The following is a 23485-nucleotide window of genomic DNA, read 5'->3' as shown; positions in this document are numbered from 1 at the left end:
GCCTTTGCTAAGCTTTAGATTTCCCAGGCTTTTGCGAGCGAAAGGAACGACCGCTTTCGCCTGTCTTGATGGCCTCTCTGCGTTCTTTGGGCCTCTTAACTCCCGTCTTGGGCAGGAAGAGAGCGAGGGGGAACCTGTCCGGGGTCCACATGCTTCCAGCCTCCTCCTAGTTGTCCAGCAAAGGCCGACCTACATTCCAGTGACACTCGGCAGATCAGAGTAGGACAGAACTGCCCGGGGAGCCGCCCACCTCTCCTCCTCCTCCTTCCTCAGCCCTGAAGGCGGCCAGATCTGTACACGAAATCCTCTCTTGTCAACCTGATGGCACGACAGGGCCCCGGGGTTGGGGGTGGGGTTTATTTAGGAGGATAGCCGCCCCCAAAGCCTGAGCCTCAGGGTCATCCCACACTGTCTCTCCTCCCAGGAGCGTAGCACTAACCAGGAGGGTGCAGAAAAGTCCACCTCTTGAGTTTGTTCAAAATGATTGTCTTCCAGCCATTGTTTTTTGGACTGAACTGCTGCGTTTCTTTAGAGTGGGCAGATGGCAGGATTCTGAAGGTGTAAAACAGCTACAAAAAACAAGATGATTCAAACAGAAGGAATATGTATAAACCCTGCTGGATCATCCTGGTATTAATCAGGAGAATTGGCTTTTTTCTTTTCTTTTTTTTTGGTTTTCTTTCCAGGATGTTTAAAGTTTTTAGGCTTTCCACGCTGCACCCCCGCCCTTTTTAAAAAAGAACACTATGTATAAATCGGCCACTTTTAGGGCTTTGGCTGGGAACGCTGGTGTCCTTTTTTGTCTTCAGCTTATTTTGAGGACGAGCCCAGTTGAAAGATCTTAGAATAAGACCACTCACTTTGAGCGGACGGAGGAAAGTGAAAATGGAACCCCTAGAGAGGCAAGCTGAGCAAAGCTGGGCAGCCAGGGCTGATGCCATCCAAAATACAGGAACCGTGCCTGAAAGAGATAATTTCAAGTTGAGCTGTGGTTTACCACAGTGTCCTCGTGATCAGTCGAGTGGTCAGATGTCAGGGGTGACTGAAAATAAGTTCATTTTCCCACAGTGAAAGAAAAAAAAAGAACAGCTTTACGCCAACGAAACCCACACATGCACATTTCAGAGTTTGGTTGGCGCAGAAAATGTACCATCATCCTTGTGACTTTGGGGAGGAAAGCTGAAGAAGAAACAACAGCTACTTGTTTTTGATTAGCCTAACAGTTTATCCACCCTACTCCCCCTTTATTTTCCCCTAATGATCACAAGTCACCTTTCATGGTGTCATTGCTTGATTCCAGCGTTGGTTTGATTCAAAAGATCTTCTGGGAGCGAGGGTTATGCGTTTATGTCATGACATTGCTGGAGGGGAAAAGAGGAGTCACAGACCGATCTCAGTTGGAAGGGTTTGAGATCGCGGGTGGCCAGAACTTCCTCCTTCTACCTCTGGTGCAGTCTGGTTTTAGGGTGGCAGCTGCATGCCTAAAAGGCATCTTTTCCCACTGGGTGTGAGCAGGAGGACTCTGGGAATCAAAGCGTTAAAGTGTCATCTGCAATGGGAAAATGGCTTAACCGCAAATGCATCCTGTGCTGGCCTAGTTATGTGTTACTGTGTGTGTGTACTTTTTTTTTTTTTTTTCCATTTCAAAACTCTTGTCTTTCATGAACTCATATCCTAAAATGTCTCCTTTCTAATTTAGTGCAAGGGATTCCATCTACGACTCACCACTCAGAACAGGGTGCTTTGCCTCATCACGTCTGCCAGAGAAGCACTGAATACCTCAAAGGTGAAAACCCAGAGCATCAAATCACTGATTGGAAGACCAAAGGCTTGATTCGGAAATCAGAGACCAGGCAACCGGAAATCCCACTGTCCCAGTGCCTTTCTTTCTTTTTGTCTTTTTGTTCCTAATGTCTCCTGACCTGATCTCCCCAACCTCATTGAACCCCGCAGCACCTTGAGCAATTCAGTGGCTGTAAAATCCCCTGCCGACTTTGTTTTGGCTGCAACTGCAACCCACATAGGGGAGAATCAAGCTCAGACATCACAGGGCTAATAGCGCGCCTCTGTGCAGTGGTAGCAGATCAGTAGAAAAAGGTGACATCATGGTTATTCCAGAACTTCAGGTCTGCAGTGCAAAGCGGCTTCCCTGCTGTACATCAGAGTCAGAACCTGGATTGGAGACAAAAACAACTCTCTCTTTTCATAAATATCTGCTCTGGAGCTCGACAAATATTCTGAGTGCAATGGCTCAGAAATGGTCTCTTTCCTTGGAGACCCATCTGATTTTCCAAATCCAATCACAAACTTTTTAATAGCATGTCATGAACCTCTCAGCTCATTATTTCTCTTCAAAGCCCTCTGGTTTGCCAGCTTAGAGGCTGTGAAGTGTTGTTTGATGATGTGCTGTACCATAAATAAACGCATAGTACATGCTAAAATCCATCCTTCACTACTCTGGCTTTCCCACCAGGAATACTGCCATATAATCAAGGATGTGTGATTTGTAGCAATTGCTCTAGATTGGGTGTTTTTTTGTTTTTTTTTTAAACGCATTCAGTCTGTAATGTAAGTAATAGAACAGATTTATCACATTTATCTAAATCCTATTTTTCTCTCTTTCTGTTCCTGCCCCTCTCTTCCTCTTATGTTTAGGACATTGGAAGAGGGAGGAATATAGACAGCCCCCTTCCCCTCAAACTAGCAGTCACAGTTTTAACCATTCCCTTACTTCAGGAAATCATCACATTGGATAATTTACCATGTCTCTAATGCCCAGTGTTCCCTCTGATGTTTTGAAGTTGTGAGCAGACAACCATTTCACATGTGTAACCAGCCTTGAAGGTTGTAGCATCCAGAGTGGAGGTTACTCTTATAATCAAATAAAGCTCACACAAGCTAATCTGACATGCGTTTTGACTAATTTTTTTATTGTATGGTAATTAGGCAAAAATGGTAAGCAGTGGACCCAAATAACTGTCCGTTGTATTGTTTTGTCGCAAATAATGGTGAGATTAAGATGGTTTGAGGTGGGGCGGGGGCAGGGACACAGAAACACATGAATCCTATTCTTAATCAGACTCCTTCCCCTGCAGTCATGGAGGAAAATATACAAGCAGAGAACAAGGGTGTGCAAAAGATCTTTTTATTCATACCCAGAGCTTGGACACAAACTGATTGCATGACCCAATGAAGCATCGCTAGAAAAAACGCCTTGGCTTGGGCTCCATGCTGTCCCAGGACTAGGACCCATTGCATGACCCAATGAAGCATCGCTAGAAAAAATGCCTTGGCTTGGGCTCCATGCCGTCCCAGGACTGGGACGAAAAAACGCCTTGGCTTGGGCTCCATGCCGTCCCAGGACTAGGACCCATTGCATGACCCAATGAAGCATCGCTAGAAAAAACGCCTTGGCTTGGGCTCCATGCTGTCCCAGGACTGGGACCCATTGCATGACCCAATGAAGCATCGCTAGAAAAAACGCCTTGGCTTGGGCTCCATGCCGTCCCAGGACTAGGACCCAAACAGTCCAGATCTTGCTACCAAATTTAGGCCTGCTGACTGGCAGCAATGGCATCACCTGGGATCTTGTTAGAAATGTAGACTCGTGTAACTATCCCCTCACACCCCTACCCCTCAACCCTCCATAGCCAAAACATGGATTATAACCAGATCTTCACTGATTTTTACACAAATTCAAGTTGAAGAAGCACAGGCCCAATTTATTCTGTCCTTCTCTAGATTAGTGGTTCTCAAAGTGTGGTTCCTGGGTCAGCAACACCATTGACACCTGGAAACTTGTCAGGCATACACATTTCCTAGGCCCTAACACAGACCTACTGAACCAGAAACAGAGGGCCCTGCCTAGCATTCCATGGTTTAAAAGGCCCTTTGGGTAACTCTGAGGTCATTGAAACTTGAGAACCACTACTCTAGGTCAAGAGTTCTCAAGCTTTCATATGCACTCAATCACTTAGGGACTTTGAAACCTCCTGATGCTCAGGCTGAATCAGAATTCAGAATCTCTAGCACTGAATGCCTGGCATTAGTAGTTTTTAAAACTCCTCTGGTCATTCTAAGGGGTTTCCCAGGTGGCTCAGTGGGTAAAGAATCCATCTGCAATGCAAGAGACACAGGACATGCAGATTCTATCTCTGGGTCAGGAAGATCTCTTGGAGGAGGGCATGGCAACCCACTCCAGTATTCTTGCCTGGAGAATCCCATGGACAGAGGCCTCTGGAGGGCTACAGTCCATAGGGTCGTAAAGAGTCAGACATGACTGAAGCAACTGAGCACTCACGAGTCATTCCAACTTACAGCCAAGATTGAGTCCCAGTGCTTCTGAAACTTTGGTGACCTGGTAAAAATACAGAGCTGCAGGTTCTCTCCTATTTCAGTGGCACGGGGCTTCAGGTGATGATGTATACAACCAAAGTTTGAGAACTCTTATCATTGCCTCTCAAAACGTGGTCCAGAGGACTTGTCTAGTGGTCCAGTGTTTAAGACTTTACCTTCCAGTGCAGAGGTTGCAGGTTTGATTCCTGGTCTAGGAGGTAAGATCCCACATGCCTCAATAGAAGCTATATTGTAACACTTTCAATAAAGACTTAAAAAAATGGTTCATATTAAAAAAAAAATTCATGTTGAGGTTTGACAGAAAACAACAAAATTCTGTAAAGCAATTATCCTTCAATAAAAAATAAATAAATTTAAAAAAATTTAAAAATGTGGTCCCCAAACCAGCCAAATCAACACCCACCCTCCTGGTGGGAAATGCAATTTTCCAGACACCACTCCAAAGTACTGATTGGGAATCTCCAGGATGATACCCAGTTGAAGCCCAAGTGATTCTGATGCACTCCAAAGATTGAAAGTCACCAGGCTAGAGCACCCTCCCTAACGTATTCATTTGTTTTTCAGTGCTTCTCAGTGCTGGTCTCATGGAAGAAAGACTGTTGAGAAACAAGAGGAGCTACCCAAGTACAGGTATGTTTATCCTCTTCCTACATGGCTCTTTCTTTAAGAAATGTGGTTCATCCAGAGCCTTTGATTTTGACCAGCGGTACTCATAAAGAGTGTGGTGAGTGAGAGGAGTTGTGAACTTCTGACCATTAGAGGCAAAAACCACTTTCCAGTTTTCCAGGATCTCTAAACTGAAGCCATTTGAGTGTTTTCCATGTCCTCACATACACACCCAGGATAGGATCACACACTTGCTTGACTAATGCTACTAAACATGCTATGAAGCAGTGGAATTTGGTGTCATGGCAGAGGTGGTAATAAGCACGTGTGTGCATGCTAAGTCCAACTCTGTGACCCTATGGACCATAGCCCACCAGGCTCCTCTGTCAGTGGATTCTCCAGGCAAGAATACTGGTGTGGGTTGCCATGCCCTCCTCCAGGGGATCTTCCTGACCCAGGGATCGAACCCACATCTCTTATGTCTCCTGCATTGGAAGCTAGATTCTTTACCACTAGTACTGCCTGGGAAGCTCATCAAGAACAGAAGCAGCCAAATAATCATGTAATTACAATCATGGTGAACACCACAGAGGAGAAATACGGGAGGCCATTAGAGGATATAATATGGGGCTGGAGCCTAACTTAACTTTTGAGTGACCTGTGTAAGCTGGGGCCTGAAGGATGAGGAATTACCCAAGCCAAGAAGTGGGAAAGTCATTCTAGAGGAAAGATGTGTGCCAAGGCCCTGAAGTTAGGAAGAACTTGATGAGTTAAGCAGTTGAAAGAAGGTGAATAAGGCCAGAATAAGAAGATCAAGAGAGATGATGGAAGGAGAGATAAGGCTGGAGACATACTGATTGATTCAGGGCCCTGAGAAAGACAAGGGATTTTATTCTAAGAAAAGACTGAAGTGCACACAACTGATCAAGCATAAATATGGTACACCCGATAAAACTATTAATACTTGGCCTCATCTGTGGTAATAGAAAAGGCTTCCCTGAGCAACATGTGAGTTGAATTTGATGGATGAGTAGAAGGAAGCCTGGTGAAGATGGGAAAGGTGAGTGCCAAGCATAGGGAACAACGTGGATGAAAACTTTAAGTTAGGAAGAACACAGTGAGTCTGTAGAACTAAGTCGCAGAGCTGGACAGGCCTGGCATAGAGTCCCTGGCCTGCCATTTACTGTGTGACCTTGGGCTAACTATCCTTGCTGAGTCTCAATCTTCTCATCTGTAAAATGGGGCTAAGAGCCCTAACATCATCGAGATGTAGCGAGGATTAAGTGAAGTATGTTAAAACATGGTACTTCATATTAATAAGTATACTAGTCAGGGTTCTCAACAGAAATAGAATTAATAAGATAGCTGGTAGATGATAAATAGATAGATAATAGGTAGATTGATAGATGGGTAAATTTATTATAGGAATTGGCTCAGGTGGTTATGGTGGCCAAGAAGTGTCATGATCTGCCATCTGCAAGTTGGAGAAGCAGGAAAGCTGGTGAAATAATTCAGTCCTAGCTTCTAAAGTTACATATCATCACTCTCCTATTCTGTTCATTGAAACAGTCATAAGTTTGTCAGATTCAAGTGGGATTGGCGGGGCGGGGAGGCAAGGACACATCGTTCAATGGGAGAAACAACAAATAATTTGGGGGTCATATTTTAAGACCATCATTCTTGAATTAGCAATTTACAATAGGAAACTGCTCCATTTACCTTACTTAGAATGTTTTCTGTTTTCCTAGTTGGACCCTGAACATTCAGTTCAGTTATTTTCTCTATTACAATTTCTTAAATTCCTCCAATTAGAATTGGTCACTTCCACCTTTGTGCTACTGTGTCTCACCATAATATTTGGATAAACTGTTCTAATCACTTACGTGTTTCTCTCTCTCACTAGACCATGGATTCCTGGAGGGACTGAGTCTTACGTATGTCTGAATCCTTCACTCCTAGCACATGCCTGGAACACAGTAGACAATAATATATGTTGAGAGAATTAAAGCAAATTTTACTCTAACCCCACAGATCACCAAAATAATTTTGCACTCAACGCCTGGAGAAACTTGGGTGGAGGCCTCCACCGAGCTTCTTAAAGATTTTGACTCCTGATATTGAGCAGAGGTCATGAACTCGAGGGCTGGAAAGGCCTGGTGTGTGTATGAAAGTCAGGCAGTTATAGGGGAGAGGAGGGGTTGGGGGGGCTTGGACAGCATTTTTCTGTCTAAAGAGGCTACCCCGTAGACAGTCCTAGTCAATTCATGCTGTCAGCGGGTGAGACTGTGGCTTGGTGTTTCAAGAACTTCTGATTTAGGAGAAGTTAGAATCTTAACTTGTATATAATAATCTCCTGATTTTTAAATGTTGTGAAGTAATTCAAAAATTTTAAAACTGCTGTGTGGGCCAACACTCTGCCAGCCAAACCAAATAACCTTAGGCTGGGACGATTCAACTATGTCCTCTGATTTAGAGTTCTCTGGGAATGATCCACAGATAACTTTATTAACCCAGACTTTAATGGCTTGAGATCATCATCCTAAAAGTACAATCTGTGAAAGAGGCATATAAGTTTGTTAACTAGTCAGACTCTGTGACATAAAAAAGCAGACAATAATCTAACAGGATAAAAGAGCAAACTGCACATCAATTTGCTCCACTCTGTCAACCTTGCTTGTTTTAAAAGCTGTAAACCTAAAATTCACAGTAGTTTTGTCTTTTGAGGTTGAAATATTTCCTCCAGATTTTGTCTTTGATCCAAACACTTGCGTAGTCAGAGAGAAGGTATAGATTGCTATCTAGCGATTAGATCACTCGTCCACGATTACCCATCAAAAAGATGGCAGGCTGATGTCTCTAACTTTTATACAGAGTACCAAAAATGTAGATTGCAGGATATAAAGGGAGAGCACTGGACTGGAAGTCCAGATGACTGCCTTCTGGTACTGGGACTGGCCAGAGCCTCATGGACAACAGCTAGCATGAAGAAGACACTCAGTAATATTTTCATGAATTTATACATGAAAAAATGAACAGCTGTGGAACTTTGAACGATTCCTCTCCACTGCTTGTGTCCATTAGTTTTTATATATGTAAATGAAAAATATGAAAGTTATTTTATTCATCATTGATAAACATACCAAGCACATACCAAACCTCCTAATAAATAGGGTCTCATTTCTATTAACATAAGCTCTGAAAATCTATAAACGAGGGTTTCCCAAGGAGTCCCAAAGAATGGACTGGGAAGTTCTGTAACTACCTAATAGACAGCTCTCCCTTTTACTCTTTTGTAAAAGCTTTTTCTTTTTTTGACTACACTGTGCGGCATGCAGGATCTTAGCTCCCTGACCAGGGACCAAACTTGTGGCCTCTGCAGTGGAAGTGTGTAAACTTAACCACTGGGCCACCAGGGAAGGTTTTGCTCTTGAATCAGGTGAGAGTGAACAGAGATCTTAAGTTCACCAAAAGTCAGACTTCAAACACCCCCTAGCACATGCTCACACAAACATTTACACAAGCACACATACAAACATACACACGAGCATGCACACGCACAAATGCACTTAAGGCTGAAATGACACCTTTTGGTGTTTGGCATCTTCTTGTGACCCAACTCTGTGTGTTAGTGCAGATACTCATGCAATTTAAATCTCTGAACCCCCTTTGAAGTTTCTTCCCCTCCATATTTCAGGTAAGCTTTGTCAAATGTTAAGCACAGGCTGGGGAGAAATCTAAGTGGGTCATCTAAGATTTTTTCTCACCTATAAAGCAAAGGTCCATCTAGTCGAAGCTATGGTTCTTCCAGGGGTCATATATGGATGTGAGAGTTGGACTATTAAGAAAGATGAGCTCCGAAGGATTGATGCTTTTGAACTGTGATGGTGGAGAAGACTCCTGAGAGTCCCTTGTACAGCAAAGAGATCCAACCTGTCCATCCTAAAGGAAATCAATCCTGAATATGCATTGGAAGGACTGATGCTGAAACTCCAATACTTTAGCCACCTGATGCAAAGAACTGACTCATTTGAAAAGACCCTGATGCTGGGAAAGATTGAAGGCAGGAGGAGAAGGGGTCGACAGAAGGTGAGATGGTTGGATGGCATCACTGACTCAATGGACATGAGTTTGAGTAAACTCTGGGAGTTGGTGATGGACAGGGAGGCCTGACGTGCTGCAGTCCATGGGGTCACAAAGAGTCAGACACGACTGAGTGACTGAACTGAACTGAACTGATAAAGCCTCTTCCAATGGGGTGCCATCACAGAGCATTTATCCCCCTTTCAAAGCACATCAGAGACAATTGGCAAGAAGAGCTTTATTATGTGGAATTGAATCCCTCCTTCCAAGTGCATCCCTCCCTGATCATCTGGGCAGAGATGGGCTTGCTAGTCACCAGTCATCAGATAAAAATCATCCAGGGAGCTTCTATTCATAAGCAGCTTCTGGGTGACCTAGTCTGCCCAGTACTTTCCCCCTTCCTTCTCTCCTTCACCCCTCACACTTTTCCATCTCTCTTCTCTTCTCTCTGGTCTTTCAGGAGTTATTTATCCCACACCCCCTGTTCCCTGGCTCAGAGTAGGTACTCTACATATTTGATGAACTATTCAGATTGTCCTGACCAATTTGTGATGGCAGAAAGTTCAGACAGTTCTCTAAGCTGCCAATCAGAAAGTCTGATTTTGTAATAACTTTTGGAAGAAAGAAAGCCTTTGTTTTCCTTTCTGAGTGCCCAGCTCCTCACAACACCCAGCTCTCCTTACAGATGTAGAGACTTGTCCTGCTGGCAAGCTTGGCTCACCACCAGGCTTCATGACACGTGATGGGTCAGAGGACGTGGCTGGAGGGTTTAGGGCTGCAGTTTTGTTTCTCATCTTCCTTTGCCCACATCCTTAATTTCCTTTAGGACTCCTCAGATCCAGTCTTTGCTCTTGGGACCCTTCTTTTATCCTCCAAGATCCTGTGAAGTTTCTGTCGATGCACTAAGTCCTCTGTCCTTAATTCCATGAGCATTTATCATCCTGTACTGTCATTGCTTATATGGATATCTTTTTCCCCTACTGGACTGTGGACACCTTAGGGCAGGGCTGAGGCTTATTCATCACTTTATATTCCTAGTTCACTCCTGGGCACAGAATAGGTGCTTAATTAACTGAATAACTTACTGAATGAATGACTGTTTTACAAGTATGTTACATAGATAACTTTGTAGGTCTATTCTCCTTAGGACACAGAGGCCTTAAGCTACAGAGTAACACTGTTGATATTGCACAAGCTGGTGATACTAAGACTTTCAGTTAAGACTATAGTTGTGGGCTTATGGTTATTAGGGGATAAGAGGGGAAAGGATAAATTGGGAGACTGAGAATTGACATATATACACTACTACATACAGAATGGGCTTGCCAGGCGGCACTAGTGGTAAAGAACCCACCTGTCAATGCAGGAGGCATAAGAGACACAGGTTCGATCCCTAGGTCAAGAAGACCCTGGAGAAGGGTATGGCAACCCATTCCAGAATTCTTGCCTAGAGAATCCCATGGACACAGGAGCCTGGTGGGCTACAGTCCATAGGGTCCTAAAGACTGAATTGACTTAGCACTCATGCATGCATACATAGAATAGATAACTAATAAAGACCAACTGGGAACTGGTAGCTCTACTCAATACTCTGTAATGGCCTATATGGGAAAGGTACCTTTTGCACCTAAAAAAAAGAGTGGGTATATGTACATGCATAACTGTTTCACTTTGCCTTACACCTGAAACTAACACATTGTAAATCAACTATGAAAGTGAAAGTCACTCAGTTGTATCCAACTCTTTATCGACCTCATGGACTATACAGTCCATGGAATTCTCCAGGCCAGAATACTGGAGTGGGGAACCTTTCCCTTCTCCAGGGGATCTTCCCAACCCAAGGATCAAGCCCAGCTATCCTGCATTGCAGGCAGATTCTATACTCCAAAGGAAAAAAAAAACAGTAGTTTTGGAGATGGAAAGGAAGCATCTTTGCTGGAGCATTGAATGCTTGGGCCTTGATCACTTCCTCCTTAGGGGGAGGTGAATTTTTCTGGAGCTTTGGCCTTATATAATTTTGCTGAAGATAAAAGCAGAGTTTAAGAAAACATTTGGGCAATGTCTCAGGGCAGCCAACTTGAGCAGTTTTAAAAACAGTTTCTCCTCTGCAGCTTAGGCTATGGATGTGACTTGCCTGCTGCATTTTGGAGCCTGGGTCACTGTCCAGGTTGGAGTCTCAGGGATCTGTCTCTGGGGTAGGAGTGAAGCTCTCATAATGCTCTCAGAGATGCTTCCTGAGTCTTTGGCTTTAACATGACAGTGACCATCTGTCCTGCCCAATCCCTAGGTAGACCCTAGGAGCAGAAACACATTGATATTCAGGCTCAGGAAGCCAGGTGCTTGTGCTGACATGGAGAGACTTCTCCTGGGTTATCTTCACTGGGTCCAGGGGTGGGACCCAGCGACGGAATGCTGGATAGACAGGGACATTGCTGGGGTGAGCTGAGTGTGGGAGTACTTGCTTCCCTAGACATGTTTCTACGGGACGTCTGTAGGGTCTTTAGAAGTTGGTACCAGCCTTGCCCTGAAAACCAGATGGTGCCTTTCACAATGTTTCCATTGCCTTTTTATTTACCAAAGGAGTTTTATGGTAACTGCCCTGTCTTTGGCCTGAAATTCATTGACATTCTGTGAAAATATGATGGTGGACTTCAGAATTCTTAAGCCAGGCATCTGCCTTTCCAGGCAGAGGGTCTCAGTGTCCATACGTGATGAGGAACAAGAAGCTAGGCTCCCATGCCCTTGGTGTGTCCCTGCTCCCTCCTGCCTCTTCCCCAGGCCTGGATCTGTCCCCCGGGGCCTGGCTCTCAGCCAGTTGTCAACTAATCCCCGCTAAGGTGTTAGGTGGCAAAGGCTCAAGGGTTATTAATCCTTGTAGGAGCTTTCCACATTAAAAAAATTTTGTTACTAAATCAAGGGGCATTAAAATTTCATCACCATAACAGAAAAACAATTTCTTTGTGTTCCCTATAAATCTTTACATTTATAAGTGAATATAGTTTTGATTACAACTCATATTCAATATTTGTTTTGTTTTTCTTCACACAGAAGGATATTTCATACATTTCTTCACATTTCTAAAAAAGCTCTGTTTTCATCATCATAGTAATTTGAAGGTGCTTTTTGCAGCATCTGTACATTTCATGATGACTACCGCCCCCCCAACCCCCACACACAACCAACTGCCCTCCCATTCTGCCAGCCTCCCCACCAGTAAAGTGGGCCGCAGGTGGAAGGAAGACCCCCCTGGAAGAGGAAATGGCAACCCACTCCAGTATTCTTGCCTGGGAAATTCCATGGACAAAGGAGCCTGGTGGGCTACAGTCCATGGGGTCCCAAAGAGTTGGACATGACTGAGCGCACACGCAGGAGGAAGGGGCCACTGTGTAGCTGTGACCTATCCCTGACCTATGCCTGACCTCGGCAGCAACTGAGTGAGCAGGATTAGCACCAGATTCAAGGTGACTCCTTCAGATTCTTTCCCCCCAAAATATGAAATGAAGGCCAGGAAAAAGACTGGTGTTAGTCTCTTTTGGAGGATCTGAATCTGCAATATGTCAGCTTAGGGGCTGAGGGGTGAGTTTTCTCCACCAACAACCTGGAGCTGAGAAGAGAAGAAGCCAAGAGACAAGAATGGAACAAATGTGCCAACCAGGACAGAGGTATCCTAAGGTCCAGGTACATTCCTGTCCTTGGTTTCTGTATTTTTTTCCTATTAAGTGAGCTTCATTCTTAATCATTTGCAAAGCGGAGTCCAAAGTACCTATGTTAATGATGATATTACTGACTAAATTGAACAATTGCTATGTGGTAGCTACTTTACTCACACTGGCTCATTTAATCCCTTCAATTACTTAATGAGTTAGTTCAGAGATGTTTAGACATTTTCCCAGGTTAATACACCTTGGTGAATTGTACCAGGATTTGAACCCTGATCTGTCTGGTGCTATAGTCTTTGGTTTTAACTATTATCTTATGTGACCACCCGAGGTACGTGGGTCACCCCAGAGGTAGGATGAATAGAAGGAAGAACATGCCTTTCAGGAATATATGTCAAATGCTCTAATTACAGAAAAAGACATATTGAGGCAGAAGCCCCTCCCTGCTCATCCCCTTGAACAACTCCATTCAGATGACACTGCTCCTCCTATGTACTAGCTCCTGGCTGTCCTCTCTTGGACTTTGGTACCTCTAAGAGGACAACCCTGTCTCCCACAGCAAGGGAACCTGTGTTGAGTCAGTACTCTACACACAAGGTGCTATCCATGTGTGGATTATCCAGGGGACTTTTGCAAAGGTCTTCCTTTTGCCATCAACCTTACACCTTGACCACCTTTCCTTGCCTCTAGCTGGTATATTTTTAAGCTGTTCAAACTAGTTGTTGCTCAGTCTCTCAGTCACGTCCAACTCTCTGTGACCCTGTGGACTACAACACGCCAGGCTTCCCTGTCCTCCACTATCTCCCAGAGTTTGCTCAAACTCATGTCCATTGAGTCAGTGATGCCATCCAACCATCTCATCCTCTGTCACCCTCTTCTCCCACTCTCAGTCTTTCCCAGCTTCAGGGTCTTTTCTAGTGAGTCATCTCTTCGCATCAGGTGGCCAAAGTATTGGCGCTTCAGTTTCAGCATCAGTCCCTCCAATGAATATTCAGGGTTGATTTCCTTTAGGATTGACTGGTTTGATCTTCTTGCTGACCAAGGGACTCCCAAGAGTCTTCTCCAGCACCACAATTTGAAAGCACCAAACTAGAGCCGGTCTGTTATGCATTTATTCACTATCTACAAATTGTCAGTTGGCTAGGGTCTATGGGCTTGTCCTAATCTTAGAAATACAGACAGGACAAATTGAACACTATCTCTGCCTCCTTAGATATCACAGTGGCATCTGAAGACACTCCCTAGCAACATCACACATTAATACCAGATGAGCGGCACACACAGGCTATCTTGAGAACTCAGTAAAGAGGAAACTAACTGCATCTGAGGAACTAAGGAAGGCTTAATGGAGAAATGGACTTTGGAGGCTGAGTTTTTGCACTAACCTAACTGGACTTGGAGAAGGCAATGACATCCCACTCCAGTACTCTTGCCTGGAAAATCCCATGGACAGAGGAGCCTGGTGGGCTGCAGTCCATGGGGTCGCCAAGAGTCGGACACGACTGAACGACTTCACTTTCACTTTTCACTTTCATGCATTGGAGAAGGAAATGGCAACCCACTCCAGTGTTCTTGCCTGGAGAATCCCAGGGACAGGGGAGCCTGGTGGGCTGCCGTCTATGGGGTCACACAGAGTCGGACACGACTGAAGCGACTTGGCAGCAGAAACTGGATATGGAACAACAGACTGGTTCCAAATAGGAAAAGGAGTATGTCAAGGCTGTATATTGTCACTCTGCTTATTTAACTTATATGCAGAGTTCATCATGAGAAATGCTTGGCTGGAAGAAGCACAAGCTGGAATCAATATTGCCGGGAGAAATATCAATAACCTCAGATATGCAGATGACACCACCCTTATGGAAGAAAGTGAAGAAGAAGTAAAGAGCCTCTTGATGAAAGTGAAAGAGGAGAGTGAAAAAGTTGGCTTAAAGCTCAACATTCAGAAAATGAAGATCATGGCATTTGGTCCCATTACTTCACGGGAAATAGATGGGGAAACAGTGGAAACTGCCACACTTTATTTTGGGGGGCTCCAAAATCACTGCAGATGGTGACTGCAGCCATGAAATTAAAAGATGCTTACTCCTTGGAAGGAAAGTTATGACCAACCTAGATAGCCTATTCAAAAGCAGAGACATTACTTTGCCAACAAAGGTCCGTCTAGTCAAGGCTATGGTTTTTCCTGTGGTCATGTATGGATGTGAGAGTTGGACTGTCAAGAAAGCTGAGCGCCAAAGAATTGATGCTTTTGAGCTGTGGTGTTGGAGAAGACTCTTGAGAGTCCCTTGGACTGAAAGGAGATCCAACCAGTCCATTCTAAAGGAGATCAGTGCTGGGTGTTCATTGGAAGGACTGATGCTAAAGCTGAAACTCCAGTACTTTGGCCACCTCATGTGAAGAGTTGACTCATTGGAAAAGACTCTGATGCTGGGAGGGATTGGGGGCAGGAGAAGAAGGGGACGACAGAGGATGAGATGGCTGGATGGTATCACCAACTCGATGGACATGAGTTTGAGTGAACTCCGGGAGATGGTGATGGATAGGGAAGCCTGGCATGCTGCGATTCATGGGGTCACAGAGTCAGACACGACTGAGCGACTGAACTGAACTGAACTGAAGCAAGGCAAATTCACAAGTTCTAGTCTACTATGATAAATCATCTGTTGGGAACCCATCCTGAGTTGCAAGGGTATGTGTCCTCCAGGAACATCATGATCTCAGGAACCGACATTATTTTTAGCCAATCATCCAGGAGTATTGATTCAGCAAAGAGACAGTCTTTAGGTGAAGTCCTGGCTTCACAGTTCTCATGAACGGTAGCATACCTATTTAGAAACCACCCAATGGAGGGAGGACGATCTCATGCTTGACTTCTTCAAACACGGCAATGAGGGATCATGACTACGTGCAGAACTTTTCTTCCTCCAGGATAGGTACCATGGAGCAAAGTTATAGCTGCACCAGAAAGGGCAGAAAATAGAGTTTCAGGAAATCCAGACAAAACCGGCCTGTTGGGATCTTTTTTTATTTAATTTTTTTAATTCCAGGCGAATGATTGGATTGGAATATAGTCAGTGTTCCAGTGTGAAGACACTCCCCTCTGGCTATTGATCTTGCAGCATTTCTGAAAGCTGTGTGCAGGGGAACGGTCACTCTTTCCCTTTACATAATGTTCATAAATGTGCAGGCAAATTAAATGTGTTATAGATGAAATGACCAACCAGAAGTACCACCCGGCTGTCTCATGTGAGCTTGGTTTATGGATCCAACCTTCTCCGGCGAGCATCACAAATCCACATAATGTTCCCAAGTGCTAAATCTGGAGCTCTGATTTAGCTGACAGATGTTTAAAATCACATTTAGTTGGACAACTCCCCGAGGAGGACACAGCTGCAGATGTGAAAGAGCGCAAGCTCTTCCAGTTAAGGTCGGCGGGAACTCAGCAGAAAGCCTTCTGTGTCCATCCGCCTTTTTTCAGACAGGATGGGATGGGTGAAGGAACGTTTTCAGCCTGATTCCATCCACGTTTGGCCAGACCTCGTCCCCTTGTTGAACTGTTGCCAAGAGAGACGGTGGAAGTTGCATTTTGGCCATGTCTGGGTGCTCCAGGCAGCCTTAACTGAGTATGCGGGGGGCAACCAGCTCTGTAAAAACAGTCACAACACCACGCCTTGGAGGCTGCTTTTGCCCCTCTGGTGGCATCTTCGGGCCGCAAATGAGTATGATTTGGGAATTATGCACTTTAGGATCAGTTATTCTGATGTCGACCTCTCTGGATAAGTTGAAGTCCATGTGCTAGAGGAGGGTGGAGAGGAAGAGGGTGCCATTCTTCTCTGCTCTGTCCCCCCCACCTCCACCTGCCCCACCACCCCAAACAGTTCCTCCTTCACTTTTTAAAAAACAGCAAATTTAAAATTATCCTCCACTCTTCTTTGCAAAATCACATATTTTAGACTTGTCTCAAGACTCAGACTGAAATGGATTTGTTTAAAAAAATTGTCTGTGTATTTGATGTGGGAGACTAGTGACCTTTGGTATTTAGTGTTAAAAAAAATATATTTGATGTCTAAAATTTCCCTACTGAGCTTGTATTGTTTCTGGTCTCTCTCCGTGATTTTTCCATCCTCCATCATTCCCCACGTTCAAAATCAGTTCTTTATTTACTCAGCAGAGGTTTTGACATAGTAATGAGCTCATCCTGATGGCAGCCTCAAATCAATATAAATCACATTATGATGTCAAAATTGATGTGATGTGAGTGTAAGTTAAACGATTGTAAAACAATTTTAGGACAGAGCCCAAGAGACACCCTTATGCTGTCAGGAGAGTGGCAGGAAGGAATTAGTGGAAGCTCTGCTGCATTTAGTTCAGGGAGCCCTGTGCGTACCAAGACTTCATTCCCAATTATCATATATGAAACGAATCGCCAGTCCAGGTTAGATGCATGATACAGGATGCTCGGGGCTGGTGCACTGGGATGACCCAGAGGGATGGTGTGGGGATGGAGGTGGGAGGGGGGTTCAGGATGCGGAACAAGTGTACACCCGTGGCAGATTCATGTTGATGTATGGCAAAACCAATACAATATTGTAAAGTAATTAGCCTCCAATTAAAATAAATAAATTTATATTAAAAAAAATAATAAACTTCTTATAAAGTCATACTTGGGGTTTCCCAGGTGGTGCGAGTGGTAAAGAATCCACAGGCCAATGCAAGAGACATGGGCTCGATCCCTGGAGAAGATTCCCCTGGAGTAGGAAATGGGCACTCCACTCCAGTATTCTTGCCTGGGAAATTCCATGGACAGAGGAGCCTTACTTGATACAGTCTATAGGGCTGCAAAGAGTCGGATGCAACTGAGCTGCTGCTGCTGCTAAGTCACTTCAGTCATGTCCGACTCTGTGCAACCCCATAGACGGCAGCCCACCAGGCTCCCTCGTCCCTGGGATTCTCCAGGCAAGAACACTGGAGTGGGTTGCCATTTCCTTCTCCAATGCATGAAAGTGAAAAGTGAAAGTGAAGTCGCTCAGTTGTGTCCGACTCCTAGTGACCCCATGGACTGCAGCCTACCAAGCTCCTCCGTCCATGGGATTTGCCAGGCAAGAGTACTGGAGTGGATTGCCACTGCCTTCTCCAAAAGTCATCCTTAGACACCACAAAATACTCTCAGCAGAAACTGAGGGGCAGCTGCCTAGGGTGACAAAGTGGGTTTAGTTCCTAATTTTTATGCACAAGGATGAACACAAACTATGTCAAGTAGGTGAGAAACTGGGAACAGACTAAACTCAACCAGCGCCAATTAATTCTGGGAGCCTAGTTTGTAACTGGTCAGGCTGGGAGGCCTAGAGTTTTAGGAGGAGGGATGCAGGCATGAGTAGGGGAGCCAGCAGTTGACTCTAGGGTCAGTGAGAGCATACCAGATGGATTCCTGTGCTAAAACTTATCAGAATTATACTTTCTGACTTCCTGGAGGAAGTGCATTTTACTACATGACCCAGGCTATGATATTATCTTAGAAGCCATAGATTTTCATCATCCAGAGTGTAAGTGAAAGATTATAGACCAATCTGTTGCCATGGATACCTTTGGTTGGCGGGGGGTGGGGGGGTGCGGGGCATGGGATTGGAAGAAGAAGGAGAAAGGTGATTATCTGAAAACCATATCTGTACTGTTTGGTTTGTTACAACAAACATTGATTCTTTTACCTTAAAAAAAAATCAATAAAATAATTAAATCATATAGGCATGAACAGATATTTCTCCTCCCGGAAGAAATTTCACTGAATGAAGAGTGAGAAGACTTAATAACTCCCTAGGCAAATTCTTCAACCTCATGTCTTAGGAACCATAGTATTTCTGGGAGAATAAAATGCATCAATAAATAGGGAGAGTTCTTTGAGAAGTTGAAAGGCAGTCTTGTATGTAAAATGTTATTGTCATTATTCTTGGTAGGACATAAAGAGTAGTTTATGAATATCATTGACTGACTGTGACATTAATGGTAATTCCTGTAAGAGAGTCTTTTAGGCATACATTTTCAAAGGACTTTGGACACCAAAGATAAATGTTTAAAACTATGCATTCTGTATCCTATTAAATAAATCCTAATTTGACTTGTGTAAAGAACCGTCTTTAAAGTCAGGTCTGCACCCTGACTTCATAACTCATTTATTTTGATACCTTTGGGCGAGTTAGTTAATTTCTCTGAGCCTCAGTTTCCATGGCGGTAAACAGAGGATATAATAATGCCTTTCTCCTAGGGCTGTCGTGAGAAATACATGAGATAATTAATATTAACTGTGTAACTCTGATATGTATGCTAATCATGACTGCTCATTTCCATGCAAAGCACAGTTATTATTTGATGATGGCAAATATTCATTCTTTTCTTTTACAAGTGAACAAACGGAAATAATGGGAAAAGTGATAAATTCAAAGCTACAAGGTGAGTTAAGGTGATGATGGTTAGCAATAAATCTCTGGCCTAAGATTTGGCCATTGGGTCACAATAAAAACCATTTGATCAGATTCTATAGAGGTGCTCTTACCTTGAATGTTAGGAACCTGTGATGTCTGGATATTGGAAAAGATAGGCTCATCCCTTTGCCAAAGATCTTTGGCACAGGGATCATGAGAAAGTGGGGGAAATAAAGTGCAGTCTCTGACGCTCTGTTACTGATAAGCTCAAATCTCTCAAGCTAAAGTGCATTGTGGATGTCCCCACTTTCCCACACATGGGAAGGTGGTACAGCAGAACTTGCTTAGATATTTTCTGAAGGAACAGCAGCTCTACCAATCCCTGACAATGAATGGCAGCTGGAAAGGAAGCAGCAGTCGGGATGCTCAAGCATGGAAAAAGACTGATTTCTTTCCTCCTTTTCTATTCCACAGTGGTCTGGAAAACAAGGTCTAACATGACATCTTAACAGAGTTTGAATGCTCACTCTGACACTTACCACCTGAGTGACCTTAACTCATTTATAAAAAGGGGATAACATGAGACCCTATTGGTATTAGTTTGGAAGGGCTAAGTCATGCTGCAGTAACAAATACAAAGTAGCAATGATTTTTAAACCACAGAAATCTATTTCTCATCCATACTATTTGTCCAGTGACTGAGGCTTCCCCACCTTACGATGTTGTCTAACAAACACGAGAATTTAGGGTCCACCATTGCACGGGAAAAGAGTGCCTGCTCTTAGATAATTACATGTGCAGGTGACATATGTCATTTCTACTTAAATTTCATCAGCCAAAGCAGGTGCTTAACTTCAAGAAGAGAACCAGAAGCCTTGGTGAGCCCTGATAATATCTACCCCTACCTGACCCTCCCTTAAGGATTATTATGGGCGTTGAAGGTCACTGATTATTGTAACAATTTCTTAGTACTCACTAGAGCCTAGGCATTAAGTGACTAAAAGGAGGACCAACATTGAATCTCTGACTTTAAGCCATTCAGAGTTTAATGGAGGGAATAAAATTAAACCAAGAGCCAAAAACAGTGTGGCAAGTGCTAAAAGCCCTGAGAACTGTGCACTGAGAAACAGAAGGATCAGACCAATCCTTTCTGGATGGATGGGTGGAGTATGAGCAGTCTTCATGGGAAGTTTCATGATGAAGGTGACACTTGTGAGTTCTGAAAAATGAAGGAGTTCACTTGATGGAGAATCAGGAGAAAGGCAGCCCAGATGAAGAAAGCAGTCTACACAAGGCTCAGAGCAGTGAGAGTTGTTATGGGTCAAATGTTTGTGTCCCCCTCCCAAAATTCATATGTTGAAATCTAGTTCCCAAGGGGAGGATATTTGAATGGAGGACTATTGACCACCATGATCATGAAGGTGGAGCCCTCATGAATGGAATTAGTGCCCCCACTTCCCACCCTGTGAGGATACAGCAAGAAGTTGGCTGTCTGCAGCCTGGAAGAGGGCTCTCATCAGAACCCAACCGTGATGACACCTTGATCTCAGACTTTCAGCCTCTGGAAATGTGAAAAATACATTTCCTTTATTTATAAGCCACCATTTTAGGGTATTTTGGTACAGCAGCCAGAGCTAAGACAAAAGTGCATAGTGAGTACTTTCTGGAAAATATATATAGAGAGGTCTTGCTCTGGTAGTCCAGTGGTTGCGATTTTGCGCTTCCAATGCAGGGGGTGTGGGTCCGATATCTGGTTGTGGAACTAAGATCCCACACGCCACACAGCCACAAAGACAAAACAAACAAATGTTCATCCTGAGGGATTTTAGGAGATGATGGTGATAGGTAGGCAGAGCTCAGACCAATGAAAACCTTGTACACGTATGTCATAGATAGAATTATCTTTTTAACTGAAGTATTATAGATCTAGTGCCCAATGGCATGTCTTAACCATGGGGTAACACGGGGCAGTGGAAAGTCCTCTGTCCTAGCTCCATAATCTGTTCAACTAGTTTTTTGAATGAACTACGCTCATGATCTCAGTGACCTCTGGCATCTAGGGTCTCATCACCTTTATCTGTAAATGAGATAAATTTTGAGTTTTCTTCAAACACCGAGCTTCATGGAACATGACTCAGATACGCGCTCTTCTTGGCGCTTCAGTCCCAGGAAGTTGGCCAAGCCAGTTTGACCAGATAATCTGACACAACCCTCCTAGTTTCTCTGGCACCATTCCTGGTTAGCGACCAGTTTTCTGGGAAAGCACAACTTTCTGGTATGAGCAATTTGATAATAACTACAAAAGTATAAAACTTATGATAAATAATAAATTCAGGCACTGCCAAGCTTATTCTTCAACAGTTGCAACCCAGGGAGAAAAATGTATTTCTTATCAATAAATCACAGATTTCAAGGTCTTGTATGTCTCAGAATAGCTGACTTGACTTGAAATATATTTTTCTTCTTGCACTATTCACAAGTGCCTAAAGGAGACTTCAGATCAGGGCATTAGGTCTGTGATTTACAGAACATCTAGCCTTATGTCTGTTACTATATCAAGACACTGTGATTACTGTACTTTATTCTGGCCTCTGTGGAGTCTTCTTGTGTTGATGTTTGATTGACCTGGGCTACTTGAAGCATTCTGGTGTAGTGGTTAAGAGTGCAGATTTCTCTCAGCACTTCAGTTTCCTCATCTGAAACGTTTCTAACAAGCAATGAAAAAATTGCTTAAAGCAGTGCCTTGCACCTCTAGTAATGTTAATGATAATTATAATTATTATTAAGAAGTTGAAAATGAGGCAGATCAATAGAGATACAAGGATAATATGGAGAAACTTTGAGCAGGTGGGGTGTAACTCAGATGCAGAGAAATTATACAGTGGTTGGGAAGGGAGCAGGCAGGATCTCTGAGCACCCAGAACAACTTTGTTTTCCAAAGTAAATACTAAAATCCTAAACCAACCAGATTTTCATATATTTGCATTCGAAGAATAATTATCACTCTTCATATTAACACTGTTGCCAATAATGGCCTCATTCCAATCAAAAGCAGACTTACTGGGAAGTTAATAGAGCTTAAGCTTCAGCCTCTCTCACTTACAAGAACCCCTTCTAAAGCCCTATGCTGAATTTTGTTTTCATATATTTTTTTTCTCTTTCTTAAAAAGAGCTGCCTCCCTCCAAATGTGCTTTGTCAGTAGTGGTAAAGAATCTCCTGCCAATGCAGGAGATGTGGGTTCGATCCCATCCCTGGGTTGGAAAGATTCCCTGGAGGAGGAAATGGCAACCCACTCCAATATTCTTGCCTGGAAAATTCCATGAACAGAAGAGCCTGGTGGGCTACAGTCCATGGGATTGCAAAAAGTTAGACATGACTTGGTGACTAAATAACAACAATAACCCATCAAATGTGTAAGCTCAGGCTCTCCCAAAGTCGCAATGATTTGGAAAATAGGGAAGTGTAGTTAAGGGTCCAGGTTTTGGATTCAGGATGGCCTGGGTTCAAGTCTCAGCTCAGCCATTTGCTCCCTGGGTTAGTTTAGGCAAATTATTTATGCATACTGAGACTGGGTGTTCTCATTTCTTCAAAGAGGATTATACAAATACTACTTTCTTGATAGGATTTGTCTAAATATAAAATGAGACCATGCAGAAGTACATAATTGGTATTGGTTACTATAACTGATATATCATTCTCTTTTGAAGAAGAGGAAGGTCTGAGCTTACCTGAGTAGAGTACTGGTCCGTCATTCCATTAAGGCTTATATCATGCAGTACTTTTCTCTGAATCCCTCTTCCTTCATCTCTTGCGCATTTAGTGGCTCAGGTTAGAGACATTCACATCGAAAAGATTATAAAAATTGTAGAAATGGTTGTCATTTGTTGGGCTTTTTGATATGGGGCACTTTTCTGATAGAAGATAGGCTGGTAAAATTTGGTGTGTATAGCACTCTGAAGGCTTCCCTGGTGGCTCAGCAGTGAAAGAATCTGCCTGCAATGCAGGAGATGTGGGTTCGATCCCTGGGTTGGGAAGATCCCCTGGAGGAAATGTCAGTCCACTCCAGAATTCTTGCCTGGAAAGTCCCATGGACAGAGGAGCCTGGTGGGCTATGGTTCATGGGGTCTCAAGCAATCGGACATGACTGAAGCAACTGAGCACAGCATGTAGCATTCCAAATACTTTTTAAATGAAGCTAGTTAAGACACAGGTGACTATGAGCCACGAGGTCTTTTGAATGGGCAGACAAGTCACTTCCCAGGAAAGCTCACCCTCTCTAATGACAATGATCTGCTTCTCTGCAGGCTCCTTGGAGACGGTGCATGCTGGATTTGTAGCAGATTTGTGCAGAAAGCACTGTGGAG

General features: G+C 43.8%; 1 protein-coding gene across 5 annotated transcripts in view; it reads right to left on the bottom strand.

The window, feature by feature from the left end:
- Positions 1-225: 225 nt before the first annotated feature.
- Positions 226-23485, bottom strand: part of RNLS (renalase, FAD dependent amine oxidase) — a 318654-nt gene continuing 295394 nt past the window's right edge. The window contains exons 7-8 of one of the 5 annotated variants that reach the window (XR_011462807.1): positions 22850-23477; positions 226-961 (exon numbers count right to left, since the gene is read on the bottom strand). Coding sequence is in view for 1 of the 5 variants with exons in the window: in XM_070363864.1 (XP_070219965.1) it covers positions 23307-23477 (171 nt within the window). In the remaining 4 variants the exon portion in view is untranslated. Of the gene's footprint in view, positions 962-15144; positions 23478-23485 lie in introns of those variants that run through there. The other 4 variants (XR_011462806.1, XR_011462808.1, XR_011462805.1 and 1 more) reach the window with 4 other exon arrangements.

This window comes from Bos mutus, chromosome 26, assembly GCF_027580195.1.
Source record: "Bos mutus isolate GX-2022 chromosome 26, NWIPB_WYAK_1.1, whole genome shotgun sequence".
Classification (NCBI taxonomy): Eukaryota; Metazoa; Chordata; class Mammalia; order Artiodactyla; family Bovidae; genus Bos; species Bos mutus.
Note: the sequence above shows the minus strand (reverse complement) of the source record. Positions and strands in the feature narration are given on the sequence as shown.